This window comes from Ambystoma mexicanum, chromosome 13 (genome assembly GCF_040938575.1).
Source record: "Ambystoma mexicanum isolate Mex_15411 chromosome 13, UKY_AmexF1_1, whole genome shotgun sequence".
In the NCBI taxonomy this organism is placed as follows: domain Eukaryota; kingdom Metazoa; phylum Chordata; class Amphibia; order Caudata; family Ambystomatidae; genus Ambystoma; species Ambystoma mexicanum.
Window position 1 is genome coordinate 481,929,280 of NC_090938.1, and position 24,086 is coordinate 481,953,365.

The window sequence follows — 24,086 nt, forward strand, 5'->3', positions numbered from 1 at the left end:
CTACATTTTGTAAAGTTGATTTACTTTATCTTAACTTTATTTGTATTTTTCTTATTTTAACAACCTCCACTGGTTTTAATTATTATTCTTGTTATGTTTAAATATCCATTACTGCTGTCAGCCAGCCCACATCGTTGTGTGGGTGGACCGCCGTTGCGGTCCGCGCGTACAGGACGCTACGCTACACTGGAGCGTGGGAAGGGGCGGGATCCAGGGTTTGGCAGTTGCCGCCTAATGCTAAATAAAGAAGGTTCTGTTGCACATCCCGTCTCCCGCGTATCATTGGGAGTGGGCCCTCCGGATACGGCGCACAAGTGGTGCCGATCCAACAATGGCGACGAAGGTGTACAACACCCATCCGTGTCATTGCGAGGTCTGCCGTTGGGCAGTATAGCGCGTCGGCGCACCTCGACCGCGGAGTGTGCTGGCCCACGGACCCGGGGCACGGACGCTCGCAGGAGGTCCCTGCACCCGGAGCGCACAGCAAACAAACGCAGCACGCCCACAGGAACCCGCTGCGCATGGAGAGATTCCCGTGGCAGCAGTGGTGCAACGAACACTGCACGCCCACAGGGACCCGCTGCACACGGTGAGAGTCAAGTGGCAGCAGTGGCACGAGCGAACGAAGGGGAATGGCAAGACGCCACGGCAGCAGACGACGGGCCCCAGGAAGCAGGCCACGTCAGGCAGTAAGCGCCACGAATGCCCCACAGTGGTGTCACACCCCGCCTCCAACACTCCAGAGCAGGACATAAAGACTTTCCACCTCGCCACGCATAGCAGGCAGCGTTGCAATCGCACCGAGGCACACGGAAGACACATACCCTCACGTCTTCACAATCCAGCAGCTCAAGGCTCGCTGAGGATAATTCTCAACAAAACGCTCGGAAGGGAGCCCCTCGCACGTGAGACACACGTGCCTTCAAGTAAGACAATATAATTATTCAGCATAAATTCCTACAGCCAGAACACCCAAATAGGGCCCCAATTTCCAGTGAAATTACACTTCTGATACGCAGACATGTCAGACCCAGCGCTTGCGACTGCGTCATCCTCAGGAGGGGCTAACAACCCCCAAGTAGTTGACCAACCACAACCACAGGTTGCCGGTGGTTCATCACAAGTGATGCACATTCCCAGCACATTTGAGATACGAGACACCTCAAACCTAGGGCCACGCTGGACCACACGGCTGCGGGACATCAAATTTCATGCTGGAGGCATCAGGTTAACAGACGACGAGAGACTCAAGAACACACTCTTCATGGCAGTGGGGCCGGCAGTAAGAGACAATGCAGGCGAACTGTTGAACGTGGACACTGTAACGTACCAAGAACTTCATGCCAAACTGTTGGAATACTTTGCCCCACACACAAACGTCGACTATGAACGCCATATTTTTCACACGACAAGACAAGAAAAAGGAGAGTCCATCGACAATTTCGTCATGCGTCTTCGCATTAAACTCAAACATTGCGAATTCCACAAATATTCGAACGAAAAGGCACTTAGATCGCAAGTCATCGCAGGCTGTCTCAACCGTTTCGGAAACAACTGCTGCAGAAGCAGAGATCTCTCGAAGAATTTCTGGCCCTTTGCCCCACATGGAGGCCGCAGTAGACTCGCAATTAGACAACCTGGGGAAAGTCTCCATTCAACAACACTCGGGAAACGTTGACACGGTTAACAAACTATATGCGAACCCCCCTCAAGGCAACAAACGCCCCGATGCCACATGTTACAAGTGTGGCTATGAATACCCGCACATTGGAGACTGCCCGGCGCTAGGGCAACAGTGCGCCGCTTGCGGGGGTATGGACCATTACAGGGCAATGTGCAAAAATGCACCACGACCATCCCCAAACAGACATCGACCCCAGGAAAGGCTAAAATACACCTGCCAAAGCCCTACAGGATCAAGAGGGGACTCTGACCGCCCATTCTACAAGAGGGAGGAAAAAGAAGAAACACATACTCGCGCGAAGAGAGACGACCTCAAGAAGAAGCGAGACATCCTCAAAGAAGACGTTTTGTCAGATACATCGAAATGCGGTCCCCTACAGCAGCGAGTCCCCCTCGTCGGAGGAGGACCAGAGGAAAAAGGGATATGTGTGGGCCCTCAACGATAACACCTCGGCCATGCAGCACAGCCCCACCCTCATTCTACACGTCAATAACACCCCGATGAAATTTCTGATAGACACAGGAGCGACAAGTGAACAAGAACTGAAGTCGCTCACACCAATGGCCAAAATAAAACCAGCCACAGTGGACATATATCCATACGGAGCCACAACACCCCTACCCTGCATAGGCACGATCACAGCATGGTGCACTCACAAAGAACATTCAGCCAAGATTCCCTTACATATCTTGAAAACTGAAGCTAACAGTGGATGCATACTAAGTTTTCGCACGGCAGTGGACATGGGCCTCGTACACATCCTATACCAGCTGATAGCCCACAAGTACTTTTCCAAACCAGACACCATTGAACAATCATTCCTTAATCTTTTCCGCGGACTCAGAAAACTAAAAGGGAAAAAGTTTTGTCTTCTCATCAATCCACTCATCAAACCAGTGGCACAACACTATCGAGGCATTCCTATCAATATACAAAGGCAGGTGGAGGACGAGCTGGATTAACTGATGAAAATGAACGTCATTTAACCAGTCTCTGGCCCCACGCCCTGGGTGTCGCCCATTGTCCCCGTCCCCAAAAAATCCCCGGACAGATCCATATGCCTGTGTGTCGACATGTGCAGGGCCAACATGGCCATTGAAAGGGAAAGGCATTAGGCACCAAGAATTACGGACGTGATTCACCTCTTTCATGGGGCGAAAATGTTCTCAAAATTGGACTTAACGAAAGGATATCATCAAATAGAAATCTCCCCAGAGTCTCGATATATTACTACTAGGGCCACGCTGGACCACACGGCTGCGGGACATCAAATTTCATGCTGGAGGCATCAGGTTAACAGACGACGAGAGACTCAAGAACACACTCTTCATGGCAGTGGGGCCGGCAGTAAGAGACAATGCAGGCGAACTGTTGAACGTGGACACTGTAACGTACCAAGAACTTCATGCCAAACTGTTGGAATACTTTGCCCCACACACAAACGTCGACTATGAACACCATATTTTTCACACGACAAGACAAGAAAAAGGAGAGTCCATCGACAATTTCGTCATGCGTCTTCGCATTAAACTCAAACATTGCGAATTCCACAAATATTCGAACGAAAAGGCACTTAGATCGCAAGTCATCGCAGGCTGTCTCTCTCAACCGTTTCGGAAACAACTGCTGCAGAAGCAGAGATCTCTCGAAGAATTTCTGGCCCTTTGCCCCACATGGAGGACGCAGTAGACTCGCAATTAGACAACCTGGGGAAAGTCACCCATCTTGGCCTTTTTCAATACAAAAGACTGAGTTTCGGCATCTCATCGTCCGCCGAAATATTCCAAGAGGAAATACACAAAGTAATCCGCCATGTCCCAAACTGTCTGAACTGCTCGGATGTTTGCTGGTATATGGGAAAACACAAGAGGAGCATGACCTGGCATTACATATGGTGTGCCAAGCCCTTCAAGAAGCGGGACTCACTCTTAACAAGACGAAATGTGAATTCTCGAAAGGGTCCCTAAGGTTTTACGGTCACATTTTCTCAGAAAACGGGATGAGACCGGACCCGGACAAACTTAAAGCACTCAACTCAGCCACACCAGCCGAAAAGGACACTGACCTACGCTCATTCCTAGGGCTAGCCAGTTATTGTGCAAGATATCTGAAGGACTATGCGACTGTGAGCAATCCCCTACGCCTGCTCACATGCAAAGACACACCATTCATATGGTCCCCGGAGTGTTAAAAGGCTTTTGAAACCATACGAAATGCCATCTCACAAGCCAGAGACATGGCATATTTTGATGCTCGTCGGGACACCAAAGTCATTGTCGACGCCAGCCAGGTAGGACTGGGCGCCATACTCACCCAAAAGGACCCGATAGACCCACAAAACATATACATAGTGGCATACGCCAGCAGGAGTCTCACGGCCACAGAACGGGCATACTCGCAGGCGGAAAAAGAAAGTTTGGCAGTAGTTTGGGTCTGCAAATATTTTCATCTGTTCCTGTTTGGCAAGGAGTTCACGATAATCACGGACCATCAGGCACTGCTCACCATATATGGCAACCCAAAGGCCAGAATGCCGCCAAGAATTGCCCGGTGGGTCCTACGCCTAAAGGACTATAAATTCACCATGCGGCATCGCCCTGGAAAGGACGAAAATCCGCCGGACTACTTGTCTCGGCATCCCGCAGTGTCCACAGAGAAACGACCTTCCATCGCAGACGCCTACATAAATTACGTGGTTCACCACCTTCAACCGCTGCCGGTGGGGTGGACAGAGCTCACCACTCAATCTGAATGTGACTCAGCCCTGCGAATCATGCGACACTGTCTCCAGAACAACAAGAAGATGCTCATGAGACAACAAGCAAGGTCTGAGGCAGAACCCACACAAGAAGATGTCAAATTGCTCGATCAAGTGCGAGACGAATTGACAGTAGTAGATGACCACATATTACTAAAAGGATGGTCATTCCGAGAACACTCAGGGACAAAACGGTGCACCTAGCGCATGAAGGCCACCGAGGGGTGGTCGCGACGAAGCGCCTTCTCAGGCAGAAGGTATGGTTCCCACACCTGGACAGACTGGTGGAAGACATAGTAGGTGGTTGTCGCGTCTGCGCACAGGTATCACCACCACCACACCCAAACCCACTGCAGACATCACCTTTACCAAAACAAGTGTGGGAAGAACTCGCCGTAGACCTATTTGGACCACTGAGCGATGGCACACATGTAATAGTACTCATGGATGAGCACTCACGATTCCCAGACGCACAAATCGTAGAAAGCAGCTCAACGTCGAGCATCATCCCGGCGCTTGACGGAATGCTGTCGGCATACGGAATCCCTAAAATCATAAAGTCGGATAACGGCCCATCATTCGTAAGCCACGACTTCCAAAACTTTGCCAAATACATGGGTTTCCAGCATCGCAAGATAACTCCATGGTGGCCACAGGCAAATGGCATGATTGAAAGATTCATGGCCAGCATCAAGAGAAACCTCCAAATCGCCCATGTACAAAACAAACCATTTGAGCAGGCCCTAAATCAACTGCTCAGAGAATACAGACACACCCTACAGGGATATGTCCTGCGGACCTCATGTTCAGGAGACCAATCACAACGAGACAACTGGAAGACCCCCGGCCACGAGAACCGACGGCACTTGAGCAGGAGGCAAAGGCCAATGATGACGAAAGAAAAGCAAAAATGAAAGAAGTCACCGACCGCAAAAGACGAGCCTGGGAAAACCTCATACAGCCTGGAGATGAGGTCTGGTTCCGACAACCAAAGACTCGCAAGGAAGAAGCTATGTATGCCCCCACCCCCTTGGTGGTGACGCAAAAGAAAGGCACTATGGTGACAGCCCAGAGACAGGACAGCTCGACCGTGACCCGAAACATATCGCACTTCAAACGAGTGACGTCTAACCAAGGAGAAGAGTGGGAAAGAAACAGGGAGAGTGAAGAAGACAGAGCAAGGGATGAACCCTATCTAGGCGATGGGGAAGAGTCAGAGAGTGAGCGAAACACCATGATGCAACCCATTGAGGAGGCAACCCCAAGCAGGGCAAGACGACCACAACGGAGCTGCATAAAACCGCTACGCCTCATAGAAGAAATGGGGTAAGGAGCGGGAGTGGACTCACACATTAAAAAGGGGGGAGATGTCAGACAGTCCACATCGTTGTGGGAGTGGACCGCCGTTGCGGTCCGCACGTACAGGACGCTACGCTATGCTAGGGCGTGGGAAGGGGCGGGATTCAGGGTTTGGCAGTTGCCGCCTAATGCTAAATAAAGAAGGTTCTGTTGCACATCCCGGCTCCCGCGTATCATTGGGAGTGGGCCCTCCGGATACGCCGCACAAGAGGTGCCGATCTAACAACTGCCTCCTGGTTTTTACTTTTGGTTCTTTTTGCGGGGCAATTATTCACGGGGGCCCTTTGAGGGTGCGGCGGTGCGCCAGCGCATCATATTTCTAGCATTGTGCATCATGGATATTGTTTGCAGAACGGTATTTGTGTTTCATAATTAATTGTGAAGCATGGTAGCACCCTTGCGTGATAATCCTCATGGATGATCTTTTTATGTGTTGTGTTTATACCAGCAATTGCTCTTTTATGGGAATAAATTAGTTTACAAAATGATTCCTATTTTTCTACCCTGTCACATTTATTTGGAATGTGACACCCAGGAGCACATGAAGACATCTCAAAAGGGTGAGCGCAAAACCTTCCTCCTGCCATGGCCAGCGTAATTAAATATCAAAGGCTTAATGGATCTGCCCTGGCCATTGTCACGCTGTCTATGTAGTGAGAACAGGTGCCTTTTTTATATTCATGTCAATGCAAATTAAACATGAATAAACACTTTGTGAATATACTGTGCATCCTTTATTGATCTTCTTGTTATTTCTTCTTGTCAATGGAGAAGAGATTGCTGCCAATGCAATTCAGACCTCTAGGGCCCATCAACAGGGCAAATTCTACAACAATATATACATATGTGTGTCCTTTATTTAATTGTTTTTTTTATAACTCGCCTAATACCATTCTTGAGTTTGGTTTCTAAGCGCGTATCTGAGATTCGAACCTCTGTTGCTCTGTGTGGTCTTGATTCCAAGACCAGCGTGTTGCCCCTGTGCTATACTCTGTTGACCAGCAAAAATGATATCAACAAAAATGTCTAAACATAATGCTTGCTAAGCTTCACTGTTGTGCTAATATGGATATTCACTCTGCCTACCTGCCTTCTGGTAACTCCACAGACACCTAACTTCTCGACCGCAGTCTATCATAAACCGACAGGGTCTATGTCAGGGTCTGCACTCTTTGACTCTTCAGATGTTTTGCACTATAACTCCCACCAGACCTAGGCAGCATTGTTTATGGTGAGAGATCATGGGAGTCGAAGTCCAAAACATCTGCTGATCCACAGGTTGCAAACCCTTGATCTTTGTTATGTTCCGTTATCCACTATTTATACTGCACCTTGTCCGAAAGGTGGCATGTTGTGACGCTACCAGGTGTGACCTTAGGCTGTGGAAAGGAAGGGGCGGCTTGTGGAGGAGGTGAGAGGGAAGAGAAACGTGATAATAGAATGACTGAAATGGGAGAGGAACATTAATTGGGGTGAGTGGGAAGGGATATGGTTATCAAATTAGGGATGTTTGTTTCTCAAATGTGATAATCTATTGGTAAGCATGAGGGTAGGACTCATGTGTATGATGTTTGTTTAATGCTGTGGGAAAACCACCAGTGGGGCATTTATACTCTTTTCTTACAAGGGGCTACATCCCTGTACCCCCATTACATCTGCTGCCCTCAACCATCTGTAAAATGTCCAGTTACTCCCTTGTATGATGGACATAGGAATGTAATGACCGTCATTTTGACCGCTATTATAGAACCATGCATAAAGACCCAGGGCAGAGTGAGACATTGGCAGAGTACTACAGCTATCAGCATCTCTGGGGGCCTTACACTCCCTCTGTGAACAACCCAGGAACTACTGTCAGTTCTAACAATTACAGGCTGAGGGGCAGTAGACTCTTACAGCCAAGGAGAACATCAATTTTGATGTGGAGGTTAGGGGGATTTAGACAGGTCAAATGCCCCTGTAAACATCCAATCCCCAAGTCAAGGGTATGAGGAATTTTATTAATGACCCTTCCTGACGAGATTTTCTGCTCTACAAAAACAATCCTTTTCCATCCGATTGTGTGTATTCAAGAGAACAGTCCAATTTCAAAGGAGATGTATAATTCTCAAATAAAGGCTGATTACCTCTAAAGAGTTTTAGAGTTTACAAGACTTGAGGGGCTGTTTTCAAAGATGGCTTTCTGTGTGTGGGCAATCAGAGAGAATGATGAGAGTCTTCCTTCATGGGAAGACTCTCATCATTCTCTCTGATTGCCCACACACAGTGGTGTCAAGAATGTACTTACTCAGCTGGGTTCTTTTTAAGAATGATTGTGGATGAGATAATAATGGGTAGCTAGATGATAGCTATATCTTTGAGTTCAGCTCTCAGTATGTCTCCTTCTTTTGTTCTCTCTTTTTTTGTTTTTCTTCTGGACCAAATACAAGCTTTTTTTGTTGCAAACTGGTCTCCTTAACCTCCTGATCAGAAGTGTGTGGCCATTTTAAAAACCTACGACATGACAACACCTTATCCTACAATTCTGGTTATTCCAACAAAAGATAATTTGTGGACTGTCATGGCAGCCTAAAAGGCAGTCAAATGTCTGGTACGCAGTAAAAATACCTGCACACATTGAAAATAGTAAAAACTAAGAGGTAAAAATGACTTTTACTGCAAAATAAAAAAAATAAATATAAAAATATAAAAAATTGTAAAATAGATCAGAAAAAAAATAACTCCTGCCTTGGATCAGTGTGGTTTAGAGCAGGAGAGAGCAAAGGAGGGCTGGAATGGCGATAATGAGGCCCCCATTTTGAAATGATGCCTTCAAGACTGGAAATAGATAAGTGCCAATAATGTCCTGATGGGTTTAGCTGCCTGCGGCATGGTGCGGTTTCCATGTTATTGCTAAATCAATAGAAATGCAAAAAGAAGTTTTAAAACAAATACATACATTTGAACAGAATTTACTTAAAAGGTCTTTCTTTTTACTGTTTAGATTAATTTCTATTCAAATTTGTTATTTTTACCATCCTATTTTTACTGCTTTATTTTCAGTCATGGTTAATAGTCCAGGGATATTATAACTTCGAAGCTATTTTGTGTATTGTTTGTTATGTATTGGAGTAGGCTGTAAAGCATTTAGCTGGGTCATAAAAGGTGTGTTGCATCGATACCGTAGAATTTACCAAATGGAATTTTATCTAAGGAGAAGTGACCAAATTTATTTGACTGAAAATGGTAGGTAATGTGGTATATGTGTAGTGCATATTAGGGGGGGTTTCAGGGTAAGGGTAAATGTTAGGGTAGGGAGGGGTAAGGGGAGTGCGGGGGGCACCCCCGAATTAAAAAAAAAGTTAAACAAGTTCATTTCGATTTTCGGTAAAATAGATTCGGTCACTTCTTCATTAGGTAAAATATTTTTTAGCAAATCTACCCCATCTGTGTTGCACAGTAAGGGATAAGGTCTGGATAGTGTTAAGAGTGGAGCTAGGACTTTTGGCACAGCAAGAGATAGGGTAGGCGAGAATTATAATAGGCGAGATGTGATATGAAAGCATAATTAAGCCGGAAGGGCAACATAGGGTGTGATAGCCAAATCATTTGGGAGAGGCCCGATAGTATGAGAGGGAATAGCAAGTAAATAGAGGCGATAACAAGGGATGGAAAGTGCGTATAGGTGAATCATTGCACCCTCCATCGCACCTCATAGAGTGGATGACCAAGAGCAGTGCAACCGAGTCATGCAGAGAGGTGCCGGATTGGCATTGGGTGGCGAGAGTAGATTGGGAAGGGATGATATAGTGAGCCAAGAGGTAAAATGCTCACATGCAGGGCAGCATAAGTCAGGGGACATAGCCTGAAAATGTAGTGTGCAAAGACATGTCTTGGGACTTTTTTTTAGACACAGTCAATGTGGTAGGAATGTGAGCAAACTCGGGGTACCCATTTTGAGTCGGCTGAAAGCATAAGCTCCCCAGTAATCCTATGAGTGGATAATAGTACTAAATATTACCAAGGAGAGAAGGGGTGGGACTCAAACCACAAACAATCAAGCAGGCATGTCTGTCTGCCTTGCCCCCTCCCCCTGGGACTGCTCACCGGGGCTCCAGTTGTAATCGGGCCAGCCTAGGCTCTCTCCATTCTTCGTGTTTTGTTCAATGAGCCAGTCGGTCAGAGGTTGGAAGTACTTCATCAGGGCATCGGCGGACATGTTGGGCTGGCCTGTGATCATCTGCATGGCTTCTGGCCAGGGTTTGCTGAATCCCAGCTTCATGGCATCGCTGCAGGGGAGAAAAGGACCCAGTGGTTTGTATGGCACAATTATCAGAGGATGCTGCTAGCCACGTGTACCACTGACATCATCAAAACACTGCATGACAGACATGCGTCACTGCTCTACTGTTAGACACTGAACTCCAGGTTAGGTACTGTGCAGTATAAAAAGTCAACCTGAGTGCAGGTCTATTACCCACTTTGCGTTAGACCGAGGATGAGCCCAGACCGCAATTCCTTGTCCCGATGAAGGCCATCCTACTTACAGCCAATAGAATATGCTAAAGGCCAAAACATAGTTGTGTTGACTTTTTATACTGCACAGTGCCTGTAACACACACCGGGCACTTATTATTTTATTTGATTGTTAGAATCCATTCCAATACAGTTCCCTTTTCAATCACAACGGGAGGTACTGATGAGACACTTCAGAATATGTACTAAGAGTCACTATGATTATGAATTTCAGTGTATGTTTAATGTTTGGAATGATTTGGGTTCACTTACCTGTGGTAATCACTGACATGTACGAATTATAACATGCATTGTCTATGTTAGAATTTGTATTGAATTGTTCTTGGGTCCTTGTGGCTTTACCGGGTTTGCCCTAATTATTTGTTATAAAAAGTCCTCTCTGGTACTTGCATAGCAGATGCATGCCTTTCCTCAATCCATGTATACTCTATGATACTCTATATCCAAGGCATGCTCTTTCCAGTCCTATCCTGTAGGCTATGGCCATTGCTGATGCCTGCCCTTACTTGTCTTTGCACATGCTGAATGTGAACTGATTTCAGTGAGTGGACCTTGAGATTGGGCCTCAGTGTACTCATCCAGAGTCAATCGTTCACATTGCATCTCAGTGACTGAGTATCTGAGTATTGAGTATGTTCATGATGGAACTTCATGAATGAATGAGAAATACATCTTCACATGGGGTCTCTATTGTATCGAATCATAACTGAGTCTTCATTTTTGGTCTCGTTGATTGAATCTGGCCAGAATGTGTATCCTGGTTGTCAATCTACTGATTCTGAAGAGTGTCTACACCCTAAGTGTCAGTGTACTGAGTTTAAAATGATGTCTCAATCTACTAATTCTGACAGTCTATACAAGCAGTCTCAGCGTACTGAATCTAAACTGATTTTCATGTCAGTTCTGAGTCACTGCATCACTAAATCCTCACATTAGGTCTCAGTGTACTAGGGATGTAACGGTATTACGGTATACCGTTAAAGATACCGTGAACCACTTAATTGAACAATAATAACCGTCACATTGTTTATACCGGTATACCGTTCATACCGTTAAGTGTGCTTTTCAATCTGATTTGGAAAGGCTGCAGTAAGCAAGTGCTGTGCAGTCTTGGTAAGGCACTGTTGGATGTGCCGTCTGCCAAGTAGTTTCAGTTTCAGAGGTTTTTAATGCCTTTCCATAAACCAGACGTGCCTGACACAAAATCAGTATGTTAGCAATAGGAAAAATAAATACAGTGCCAAGAAGGAAAAGGGTTTCCTTTTTTTTTTTTAAATTTACATTTTTCTTTTAAAGCGCTCACACAGCCCGCGGGCATCGAGGCACTGTTAAAGAATTTGTTTTTGTCTTAGTTGCGTATTTATAACGCGCTTAAACACCCAGAGGTTTCTAAGCACGGACCCGGGGACCGAACCTGTGTTGCTTCGTGTCGTCTTGCTTCCAATGCACGCACGTTGCCGCTGAGCTATCCTCCTGGGACTTTGGGTTGGCGGCTTTGGGGTTTATATATTTATAATGGATAATGTTTTCTAAACATATGACAATGGGGGATTTCCCTGGTTCTATCATTGAATTTACATATAATAAGTCACACTACGAAATGTACTCATCTCTGTGGGTATTCCCTGCTGCCATACCAAAGGGTAACATGTCCATGATTACTGAACACCTTTTGGCCCGGAAGTAAACTAAAGGCTGCAACGTAAAGAGAGAGTGCGTGTGCATGTGTGTGTGTGTATGTGTGTGTCTATGTGCACAAGCGTATACTACTATCAGACTCCATTGATCTGTGGCATGCAGGGTATCAAGATGGCACCATGTTCATCTTCACCAGTAGCCAGTGGGGGAGCTAAAAGCCTAAAAATGATAACCTAAGAAAAGCTATTCAGTTCGCTTTGCCAGTCGCAGCAGGGCTCTGCCCCCCCCCCCTCTCCACACGTGTGTTTGTGTTTGGTGGAAGCAAGGGGTGGCATTTCAGTGGAAAGTATGTTGAAAAGCCCAATTCTGGCCCTGGGTGCCTGGTTTTGTTTGTGATGATAAATCTGACAATTTATGACTTTTTAGAAAATATTTGTTAAGATTAGTTAACTCCACTTGCTATACCACGATAACCATGATATACCGTCATTTGGCAAGAAGGTTATTGTACCGTCATAAAACTAATACCGTGACACCCCTACAGTGTACTAGTTCTGAACTGGTTTTTCATGTCAGGTCTTAGTCACTGAATTACTAAATCTTCACATTGTGTCTCATTGTATTGATTCAATCAGAATAGAACATTCAGGTTTGATATGTTATTGTAAGGAACAAGAACTAAATATGTTGGATCCTAGCGACTTAATCTAAACTGAATCTTCATGTCAGTTAATAAAGACTGAATATGAACAGAATGTGTCTGTGGTAACCTCAGACTGCGGCTCTGCACTTCTCCTTGGTGAATCGTGAAAGTCTTCCAGTGCCCCTGTATTCTGTGTATTCCCACTCTGTACATACCCAAGGCGTTTTCCTGCTTCCGTTGACTTGTAGATGTCGCACTTGTGTAGCGGTCCATTATAGCCGGCGGCTTTGCAAAGAGCCTCATGAAACTGGAACTGGATAACAAAACTAACAAAGTATCTATAGGAGGGAGAAACGAAATTCAATAGACACTGATTAGATTTCAATGAATGATCAATTGACAACAAGCAACATATCAATAGTTCCTTATAGTGTAATATATCATAGATGAGTAAAAGGGCACAGTGATTAAATAAAGCCTGAGTAAGTGGCATTGGATATAGCAGCAAGCAATGTTTAATAATTACTGTCTGGAAAAAATCTAAAGTTGAACGGTGGTCAATGAAGACTGGGTGAGGCATAATGAAGTAAGGATGCGCCAATGGGTAGGCTAACGCCCCTCATTATAGCCGATTAAAATCCAATGATGTTACCATCTGATAGTAAGATCCATGCCAAGGGATTCAGGGAATGTTTCGGTAAGAGTCATAAAATACCAGCCGCAACATTTGGATAGACACTCAATTATTTTGCAAGTCTAAATACTTCAATGTGTGAAGCTTTGGGAATAAATGTCATCCATCACAATTGAAATGAAGAGTAGGTGAGGTGCCATGCCTAATCCTCCTGTCTTGTATTTCAGGTCTGAGAACAAAATAGAAGGCGGGGCAGCCATTCTAAGGGCCGAGGGGATATTCAAGGAAAGGAAAGATGTCGCCGTCAAGCTATTTTTCTCAGGAGGATAGCTCAGGGCCGACGCGCTCGCCTTGGCAGCAAAACTGACGCGGAGCAACAAAGGTTCGACCCCCGTATCCATGCTTAGAAACCTCCGGGTATTAAGCGTGTTATAAATGACCAATCAAATTTAAGATTATTTCATAGGCTGCACAGAAACGTGCATGACTTAGTGAATCCTATTTTTGGACCTTTTATGCGTTTTCTAGACTTAGAAACGCTAACAATTAATAATTTTTGTAATGGCAAATGTGCCCGGAATAATGCACAATATATTCAATCTGGCTCATTATTGTAACTCTTCTTGCTCTGTTCATTAGCTTTGTTCATAAAAAATCATTAAAAAAAGAACTCCAGCTGGGGGTTGGAAAGACACAACCGTGAACCATCTCTGAGTTGCCCAAATGGCACATCCAAGCAGGCTTCCTCTTTGCCTGTTTTGTTCTTATCATTTTAAGAAACCTCAGATAGTACAAGTTTGCTCTACTTTCCTGAACCCTATTCACACTGAATGTTATAAAACCATTTTTTGTCCTTTAGGTTTCTTTACTTTTTACCTGCACAGGTTTAATTCCGGTTTGTATTTCCTGTTGTTTTCAATACACATTGTATAATTATGAAACACCAATGATAAACCCCTGTATTGCTTATGCTTGGTGTGACGGTCTTGAGCACAGATTACATTCTGATTAAAGCTGGAAAGGGCAGAGCCTCTTGGCACTTTACAATGACCCCCTGATCTCTATGACATCTTGAACAGCCACTGTGATTATGGAAATGCGTGTGGCGTGACAAGAGCAGAAGAAGGCAGGCGTGGTATGGTAAGAGAAAACGGCCCAATACCTGACGTAGGGCACGTTGGCGGGGATATGGAATTTTGCGCCGGCATCGAAATCTCCTTCCGACCTGGGCACTGGTGGGCACAGTCCTTGATATTTCAGCCTGAATGGGCACAGAGGAAAAAAATGCAGCAAATCGAAAGTTAACGACACATATGAATATCTCGAGGCGTGCATGTGCTGTGTGCAACAATTTTTCACGCGTGATTCAATATCAGACATCAATCTCCAAATCTACTGTTACAGGTCAAGACATGGACCTCATTACAAGGTGAGTGGTAATTCTGTGGTAAATCAAATTACTGCCATTAGATTACCGTTGCCACCAGTTGGCGCTGTGGGCTTACCACGTGATTGCGAGTGGTGGAAGGGTAGTGTGAGTCGCTATTTTTGGAGATTCGGCAGAATTGCAGTGAGAGGTCATTCCACTGTGGTAATTATGCAGATATTATGCTGGAGGTAAATCCTCCACTTAAAGGTCAAACTCAGAATTCGGCGGCACAGAGCAAAAATAGCAGTAATCCTGTTATCACCACCAAAAGTGGGGGTAACGGAATTACGGCCACTTTTTTTACTGCACCGCAAACTTGTAATGAGGTTCACCTGCTGATTGCAGCATGAATTTGTGGTAGATCCACCGGCTGAGCACAGATTTGAAAGCAATGCTTGTTCCCCTACCTGGGAAGAGGGTGTGTTGAGAATCAGATTTTTAAGAAGTGTTTGACCCCCTATTGATTCTTCCCTGGACTGAAATCTTCTCAGGGATGCTCTGTGAATGTATGATCTGAACTCCAGGCTGCGGCCCTACATATGGTTTGTAAAGGAGTGTTTTCTGGAAATAAGTTTACGGAAACTTCCTGAGGCTTGGAATATGCTTTCTGTGTTTGTTTGCTCGTTAAAACCCTAATTGGATCATTCTACTATGCAGCTTCCAAACCCTGATCTGATTCCATAATAATATGTTCTCTTCATGCGGGTGATCAAAAGCTGCACATGAATATGCATCAGTGCATTAGCATTTGCCAACATTTAAAATTAAAAACGGCGGGAAGCCCACCTTCTCCCTCCTTTTATTTACGATAACTTCTCCCTTTCCCTCTTTTTCTATACCCTCTTAGCCCTTTTGAATCCGTCTCGCCTGTTCCCTGAAAAATGGGCAAACCCGGTGTAAATGTGCCCATGTAACCGCATCGACGCAAAGCCGTTTCGCAGATTTATGTGTCTGTAGTACGTGACAAGTTTTATTCATTCTAGTGTTTGTGTTTATATTTCTGTAAAGTATTGTGAGCTTTGTATTACGAACCTGTTTGGTGAATTTATTTTACTTTTTTAATGATTGATTTAAGCATTTGAAGAGATATTTGGGCCTGGGGTAAACTGGCGCTGTAAGCAAGTTCACAAATAGAGACATGGTAAAAAACACACACAACCAACAGGTAGCAAATGCAGTAGAAACAGGCAAGTATAAAACCAAACGAGATCAAAATAATAAACCACAAAAAATGCAATAAGAACGAAATAACCTGATAAAACTGTAAAAACAGATTAACACCAACAATAAGAACAAGTGTCTGAGTCCAATAAGGACACAGAATGTATGTAAAGAGAAAGGTTTTTCAGCTTTATTTGTCAAGTCTTTATCTGAAAACTTCAATAGAGATCTCAGATCGTAGAGTGTCACGTAAACCATCCCAGCACTCGGGGCAAGATAGTGAGGGGAACATTTGAATACTTGCTCAAGTAATAGACCTTGTGACTCATTTCCCATCTGCTGTAATTAAACAAGCTACTTTTCCCTCAGGAAAACCAGTTGGACTGGATCTGCACGAATAACTTACAATCAGCACAGGTAATGACAGAGCCGTGTATATGGTCTGACCATAGTCTGGTGACTTTTGAGATACTCCTAACTTCCCCACCTAAGCAGCTAGAGAACCCACATGTGAAAGATTTGAGTAGAAATTTTAAAGATATCAGATCGGAGCAACTAAAACCATGTCTACTTCAGATCCTTGAGTCTTTTACAGTCAAAGATGACTGCGAACAAATGTTCCCTGAAATACACAAAACATATGCAGGCGATGATAGAGAAGTAGGCGTTATTAAAAAGTAAGTTGATAAGAAAAAACAACAATAAGTGTAAATGGTACAAGGAGTATACCAACCAACTCAAACAAGCAAAACGTGCCAAGGAATGAACATGCCGAAATAATCAAACCCAGGAAAACAGGGAGGACTGGAAATGCACTGGCCAAGCGTACAGAAAGACAGTTACAGAAGCAAAATCCAATTATTATAATAAAGAAATAGAGGCAGCTCCAAATTCGACCAGTAAACTCTTTGAAATACTTAAGGACATGGAAAAACCTAAGATTCTCTCACCTCCTCACACTCCATCTAAGGAAGATTGTGACAGGGTACAAGAGTGTTTCGCCGCTAAAATATTAAAAGCAAGGAATAACATTGTATTAGCTAAAGCTGCCACCGGCAGAGAGACCACTGCGGGAGAAAACCTCATTTTTAAAGAGAGGGAGAGATTTAACTTCTCAGCGGTTACTGAGGAAGAACTATGTAAGGTGATGTCGAAAATGAAACCAACCTCTTGCGCCGAAAATATCCTTCCATCCAAGATCATACTGGACCACAAAGAACTTTTCGCACCCATCTTGACTAGGTTAGTTAATGCTTCATTCTCAGAGGGATCAGTTCCCGACTTCATTAAAAATGTTACGATAACCCCTCTAGTAAAGAAGGCAAGTCTGGATCCCAAGGATCCCAGCAATCTCCGCCCCATCACTAACTCAAATTTAATTTTGAAAATCCTAGACAAAATGGCTACAAACCAGCTACAAAAACATGTGGAAGTCTCAGATGTATTACACAAACAACAATCGGGTTTTCGGGTGGCTCACAGCACAGAGTCAGCTATGCTGGATTTACAGACTCACATGCTGGAGCTGATAGAGAAAGCCAAACCCGGGTTACTCATGCTGCTGGATCTCAACGCTGCGTCTGACCTGGTGGACCACCAGTTACTCCAATCAGCTCTGGATAAATTAGTAAGGTGCTCATCAACAGCATTGGCATGGTTAGCATCCTTCCAAAAGGACAGCAAGGCGAGAATATATTGGGGTGATAAATTCCCAGAAGCAACCCCGATAATGTTTGGAGTCCCTCCGGGAGCCAGCTTGTCTCCACTACTTTATCACCTCTACATAAGAAGTCTCTGTAACCTGCTAGAAAACATCGGCGTGTTTTTCACCAATTACGCCGATGACATGCAGTTGATTTTCGAACTGACGGGAGACTATGCAGCAGACCGGATGTGTCTAAACAATACAAAAACCGAATTAATGATTTTTGGATCTAATCAGGCTAGGTCCAAGCTTGACTCCCAATACAAGGCTTTCCACATTAAAGAAGCCATCATACCAGTAGTATCCAAAGTAAAAACTCTGGGGATGATGGTTGAAGCGTCAGCAGGCTCCGGAGCACAGGTTAATTACCTGTAAAAAAACAACATGTACTACCTGGGTCTCCTGAGAGCCATCAGACCCTTCATAAATGAGATAAATACAGCCACTATCGCAAGAGCAATTCTCTTGTTGCGTTTAGATTATGGAAATACACTGTTATTGGGAGCCTCAAAGAGAGAGATAACAAGATGTCAAGTGATGCAAAATGATGCAGTTTGCATCATCAAAAAGAAAAAACATAGAGACCATATATCAGAAGGAAGAAAGGAATTGCATTGGCTCAGAATAGAGGACAGAGTCAAGTTAAAGGCGCTGACAATGGTGCATAGATGTCTCTTTGGGGAGGCACCGTCCTATTTCAAAAAACAATTTTTTATATATGTGCCCCAAAGATGTCTAAGATCAGCAGATAGAGGTCTCCTAAACATACCAGAGGCCAAACGGGAAACTGGAAGGGGGAGATCTTTTCCTGTCAAGGCGGCAAAATATTGGAATGTGTTACCTGTGACCCTGAGACAGGAAGGAAACTATCTGAGCTTCAGGAAGGCATTGAAAACATTCTTGTTCCAATAGCCTTGAAGCTCATATGTTTCTCTACAGCGCTGCTAGAACATCACGAATCCTGAAAGTCCTCAACCGTGAATTCAACGGTGCCTGCCGGCTTACGGTGCGTTATAAGCTCACAGACATAGACATACTGGCCATGGGATGTACGTGATTATTTCGATTGTGAAAATTTCCAAAAACGAAAATGATGAATTTGACATTTTCGTGAAGGAAATAATCACGAACATCACCACCGCCCACCATCCCCCCTCCCGTCACCTCCCTAACCCTAACACCTCCGGAGCCAGACTTACCTTTACTGCTTCACTGCAGCGCTCACCCTGCAACGTGAGTTCCGCCTCCCCATTGAGAGGTGGAACTGCCACCGCAGGGTCCTTTTCTTTTTTCTTTTCTTTTTTCAAAAAACTCTTTCTCCCGCGCTTTCCTTTTAATGGAAGTGGGGGACACCCCTGCAACCCCCGAAGTATCATATTGTCGATCAAGGAGTGCGGGCATCACCCCTACAGCCCATGCTCTCCTTGATCAACAATATGGTTATATGTTCTTTTTTCCAATGACGCATTCAGCATTTTCAGGAATTCAATTTGTTTTTCGGCATTTTCTGTGAATACCTTGTCCATTGCAATTTCTTAACATAGGTCATCAGACCAAATATAGAGCTCAAGAATTTTATTATAAAGACAATTTACCAGGTGGTATGCAAATCTAAGATTTCTCCTTTGGTTAACAAACGTAGTTTATTTATTTCTCACTCTCTTCCTTAAATGTCCTTTTAAACTTTTCCTCCAAGTTCCAGAATGCAGTGTTTCTCCTTTCAATCACTTTTTCAATGCTTCTGTACTTCAAGTGTTCGCCTTTGACTTCTCTCCAACCCGTTCTCTGGTGGCCTCCACGGTGCTCACATTCCACACATGCGGCCAACTCCGAACCTCTCCCTAGTAGTCCTCTCCGTCGCCCGGTTTGGACTCTCATGCACACCTGTCGGCTAGGAACACCCCCGGCATCTAAATCTGGTCCCAGTGTCTGGTATTCATCCTCCACCTCCTGCTCTTGACTCCTCTCAGTGGTGTACCATTCTCAGGCCATTTGGGCCTGCTGCTAGTCGTATTCTCGCTCCCGCTCACGGTAACCATGTCTGGCCTCTGCCAACGAACCACACTCCGGCCAAGGCTCACCAAGGATCAGCGCCATCACGACACCCTGCTCTCACTGGTTTCTCCATCTTTTCACTGTCCCGCGGTGCAATGAGCAGCAATGCATGATCATGAGTAATTACCCATGATTCCCTGTTTCCCTGTGACAGAAGGCACTTCACCATCTTTGATTTCACATTAGTGAAAATGTTCACATAGCGGAAGCATTAATTTAATGAGTACACATAGTTATTACTTGACTCTTGTTAATACCTTTCAGACATTTTAGTAACAGAAATTCGTAAACTATTCCTCACATCCCTAGGCCATCGTGTGGGATGTACCTACAGGGAAGTGTACACTAATCTGCTTCTTTTAAACATAACTGTAATGCTAATATGGCTTTAACTGTTGCATGCTGCTGTAATATAAACTATTGTGTATGTGCTAGGGGGGAGTTAACCCCAGTGCCATCAGTTCCAGCACATTAATGTGATGTGACCACTCTAGCACATCCCCTTCGCCGTGGACCATTATCGTGAAGGTATGCCATCCCAACTGGCATGCAAACTGCCCACTTTAATCAAAAGAATATTCCTTGCAGGCCTTCTTACCTGCTGGGGAAAGCGCATGCCCGAATGCACGCACACATACATGGGATTCCGAAGGGGCAGTGGGCGGGCTGCTAAGGTAAGAAGCGGGTGTTCGGGTTTGGGGTAAAGAACAGTGACCATGTGCGGCGGACGCAGGTGGGACGTGCGCTGAGGGGCAACATTGCGGGTGAAGTGGGCTCATGTCCTGGGTCTGCAGGGGGGTCCCTTGCACAAGTGAAGAGTGGACATGAAGGTGGGGTGGGGAGAAGGGAACTACGGGGGATTTCGGGGATGAGAAAGGTCTAGGGACTTCAGGAACACATGAAGTGATTACCCAGAGTACCAAAGCTGGACCCTGAAAACTAAGTTTGGGCAAAAATGGCCTGCAGCGAAATTACATGGAACCCTTATGTGGATATGTCTGTGAATATGTCCATGGATATGTCTGTGGTATCGCATCTCACTGTTTGCATCTGTGGCGGTCCTGCCTCCCTTAGGTTTGAACATTCCACCACTGTAAGGACTTCCCCAGGACTGATGCAGTAACTACTAGGTCCTCCCAATCCATCCATGCAGGTGGCCACTTCTTAAGTGGTCTCACACGAAATGCGGCATTGTGAACCAACTATATGCCAATGCCATCATCCCATAGCTGGGGAGCGCCCAATGTGTTTTTAGCCCTCCTGGGTCACCTCCTTTCCGGTGGCCCACCTGAGCTCCCTGGAGAGTAGTGCAGGGCCCCCATGTTGCCTCTGAGTGCTGGGCTGCATCTAACATACGCAGCCCAGCCCACATAAACACTTTGGGGCAACCACACACTGTTGCTGCTGCCCATTGCCAGGGCCATTGTATGATAGTGGCTGATGCTGTTGTCCACTGCCAGGACCATCGTTTGAGAGCGTGACACCATGGGGGAACCTGCAGGACCAAGGACCTTGAGACAACCCTGGCCACGTTGTCTTGCAAGTAAGGTCATTATAAATAGCTTTCAATACTGTGCACTGTATAGACTTTGTAGATATTTTTAAAGATACTTTTATATTTTTTAAAGGACTGTTTTTATATTTTTGCATTTTATTTTTTAGTTACAAAGTTACTAGGTTTAGAGTAATCTGTATATAGTGTCTTGTGTTTGCTCCTTTTATACAAAAACCCACAAAACCATGCTAGTGTACTGGAAAAGTATATAAGTGAGCTTTAAACAATGACCAGCATTCCTTTGTCCACCTTTCCTTTTGTACTCCAGTTATTCTAAGCGTGTGCTTTCCCCTTAAGGGTATTTTTGGGGAACCTGCCAGTCCTAACCTCTTGATGTTCCCTACCCTTACCATCTTCCTAGCGAGGTACATCGGCGTGATCTTGAACCAAGGAGAGCAGGGTTTGGAGACAGGTAATAGGTGGGTAAAGTTACAAGCGAAGGTTTAAGCTGTATATGGTGTGCCAGCCTACACCTGTCTCCCAATAAGGTGCGTTGGAAGATCGCACTGCTGCAGACGTGCCTGACAAAATCCAAGGTCTTTGATTATTTTGATTTGATTTTATATTTATTACGCGCACCTAACAGACTTAACTGCATTCGGGAGCAAATGATAACTATTTCACGAGAATATAGGATACATGAGTTACAGCAAGGAAATACACTAGTGGTTTATTTAAATAAAAAGGTTTTTAACCTCTTCCTAAAGAGAGCCAAAGATGAGGAGACTCTGATCTCCAGCGGTAACTGGTTCCACACTCTCGGTCCGAACACCGCAAATCTCCTGTCTCTTTTGTAGACTAGTTTCAATCTGGGTACATGCATCAGCAGTTTATCTCTTAATCGCAAATTTCTTGTGGGGCAATGTGCGTGTATTTTGGCTGTAAGATACCCAGGTGCAAGGCCATTAATACACCTAACCATCAGACACGCCATCTTGAATTTGATACAGTCCTCGACCGACAACCAATGTAGTGATCTACATACGGCGGACTCGTGGTCCCATTTCCTTAGATGCCAGATAAGCCTAACTGCTGGATTCTGAGACTTCTGCAGTCTGTTAATCTGAAAGCCTGACAAACCTGCCAGTAGTCTATTGCAGTAATCTAGGTGTGAATTAGTAAGTGCCCCTAACACTATTGCATGATCCTTCTTCGGAACAAATGGGAGCACCTTTCTTGGTACCCACAGTGAGTGATAGACTGCTTTTACCTTACCACCCACTTGCGCTTCTCTGCCCAGGGTCTCCTACCACAGGCACCCTAGATTTTTTACTTTCTTTAAATATTGTAGTTCTTCCCCTAATATTCTGGGGGAAGGTTGTTGTTTTTCCTGCCTCCTTTTATCTTCCGAACCGAACAGTATGGGTTCGGTTTTAGCTGCATTCAACGACAATCGGTTAGTTGACATCCAGTTCTTAATTTCCCTCATGCATTGCTCAATCTTTTCAAATGCATCTTCCAAATCATCTATTTCACTATATCATCTGCATAAGAGTGGAATTGCAGACCCTGTTTTCTTAGGATGGAAATACCGGACAAAAGTATAAGTTAAAGATCAAAGGGGACAATGAGGATCCCTGTGGGACTCTGCATTTCAAACACATTATTTCCAAGAGGAACCCTCCCAGAGTCACCTGTTATGTCCTATCCTTAAGGAAGGAATTAAACCACTGTGTCACCTGTTCGGAAGCTCCCCCTACTTTGTTTATACGTTGAAGTGCAATCCGGTGGTCCACTGTATCGAAGACCGCAGACAGGTCAAGCATTAACAGTGCTGTAGATTTCCCTATGTCTGCGGCCTCCAGTAGATCATCCTGGAGAGTCTTTGTGATATGACACAAAACTGAGTAGAATCGATACAAGTGGACACAGACATTTAGGTTTTACCGAATAGAGTTTTGGGAGGTATTGTTTACAGTGCTTAATTTGTAAATAACTAAGTGCCAGGCCCCAAAAAGTCTTGCCCCCTAATGCCGGCCTTGGGGCCGGCGGGCGCCGCCCACAGTGTGGGCGGCCCGGGCCAGTTCAGTGCTAGACTTAGATTGGCCCACCACCAGCCCATCACACTGCTGCTGAAGGTGACACATGCCCCACTAGGACAGACAAAAGAGAAAAGAACCTCGTACATGGATGCTGAACATCGCACACTCACACCAGAAAGTTGGCATGCACACACAATGTTCTCCATCGCACTCCCATCTCTCCTGAGTACCCACCCCTCATTTCCCACAAGCCCAGCACACCTGTATCTGCCCACATCCCCATCAGTCACGGCAGCACTCGGTGCTTAATTTGTACCTGTTCTGCTCAACATGAATACATGTCATAAAACACACTCTGCTTTACTCCCCCACCTACAACATACCCAAGAAAGCACACGTCTCTGCTCAGGATAGAAGCACACACATTACCAGATGCCCTTTCATGCACGCTGCCTCTCACAGTCCAGACCCGGCTGTGGCAGTCCCCACAAACACTCATGGACACAGGAGACCTGATGCATAATGCATGAGCGTGCAACAAATACATGGGCCATGTAATACTTCATCCATGAATTCCATACCACACTTCACTCGTCTACGGGGGAGACCCCAGCAGATGCTCTCATGGGACAAGCAGTGTGCTCCCCAATGGTATTACCCAAATTGGTCGTTTACAATTGTTCGAATGAACAATTGACCGAATTTAAAGGGTCACAATTGACCTTTTCACAATTGACCGAATATATATATATATATATATATATATATATATATATATATATATATATATATATATATATATATATATATATATATATATATGGGTTTTGGGGGGTTTGGCGTTGGGTGGGGGGTTGTGGGGGGTTTCCCCCCACATATATGGTACAATTGACCTTCACAATTCGGTCTATTGTGAAAAGGTCAATTGTCATTCGAGCAGTTGTAAAACAATCAATTCGTATACAACC

General features: G+C 44.9%; 1 protein-coding gene across 1 annotated transcript in view; it reads right to left on the reverse strand.

Moving 5' to 3' along the window:
- Positions 1 to 24,086, reverse strand: part of ACE (angiotensin I converting enzyme) — a 342,068-nt gene that overhangs the window by 6,218 nt on the left and 311,764 nt on the right. The window contains 3 exon segments of the mRNA XM_069634130.1: positions 9,888 to 10,069; positions 12,813 to 12,935; positions 14,394 to 14,492. Of these exon segments, the coding sequence (XP_069490231.1) occupies positions 9,888 to 10,069; positions 12,813 to 12,935; positions 14,394 to 14,492 (404 nt within the window).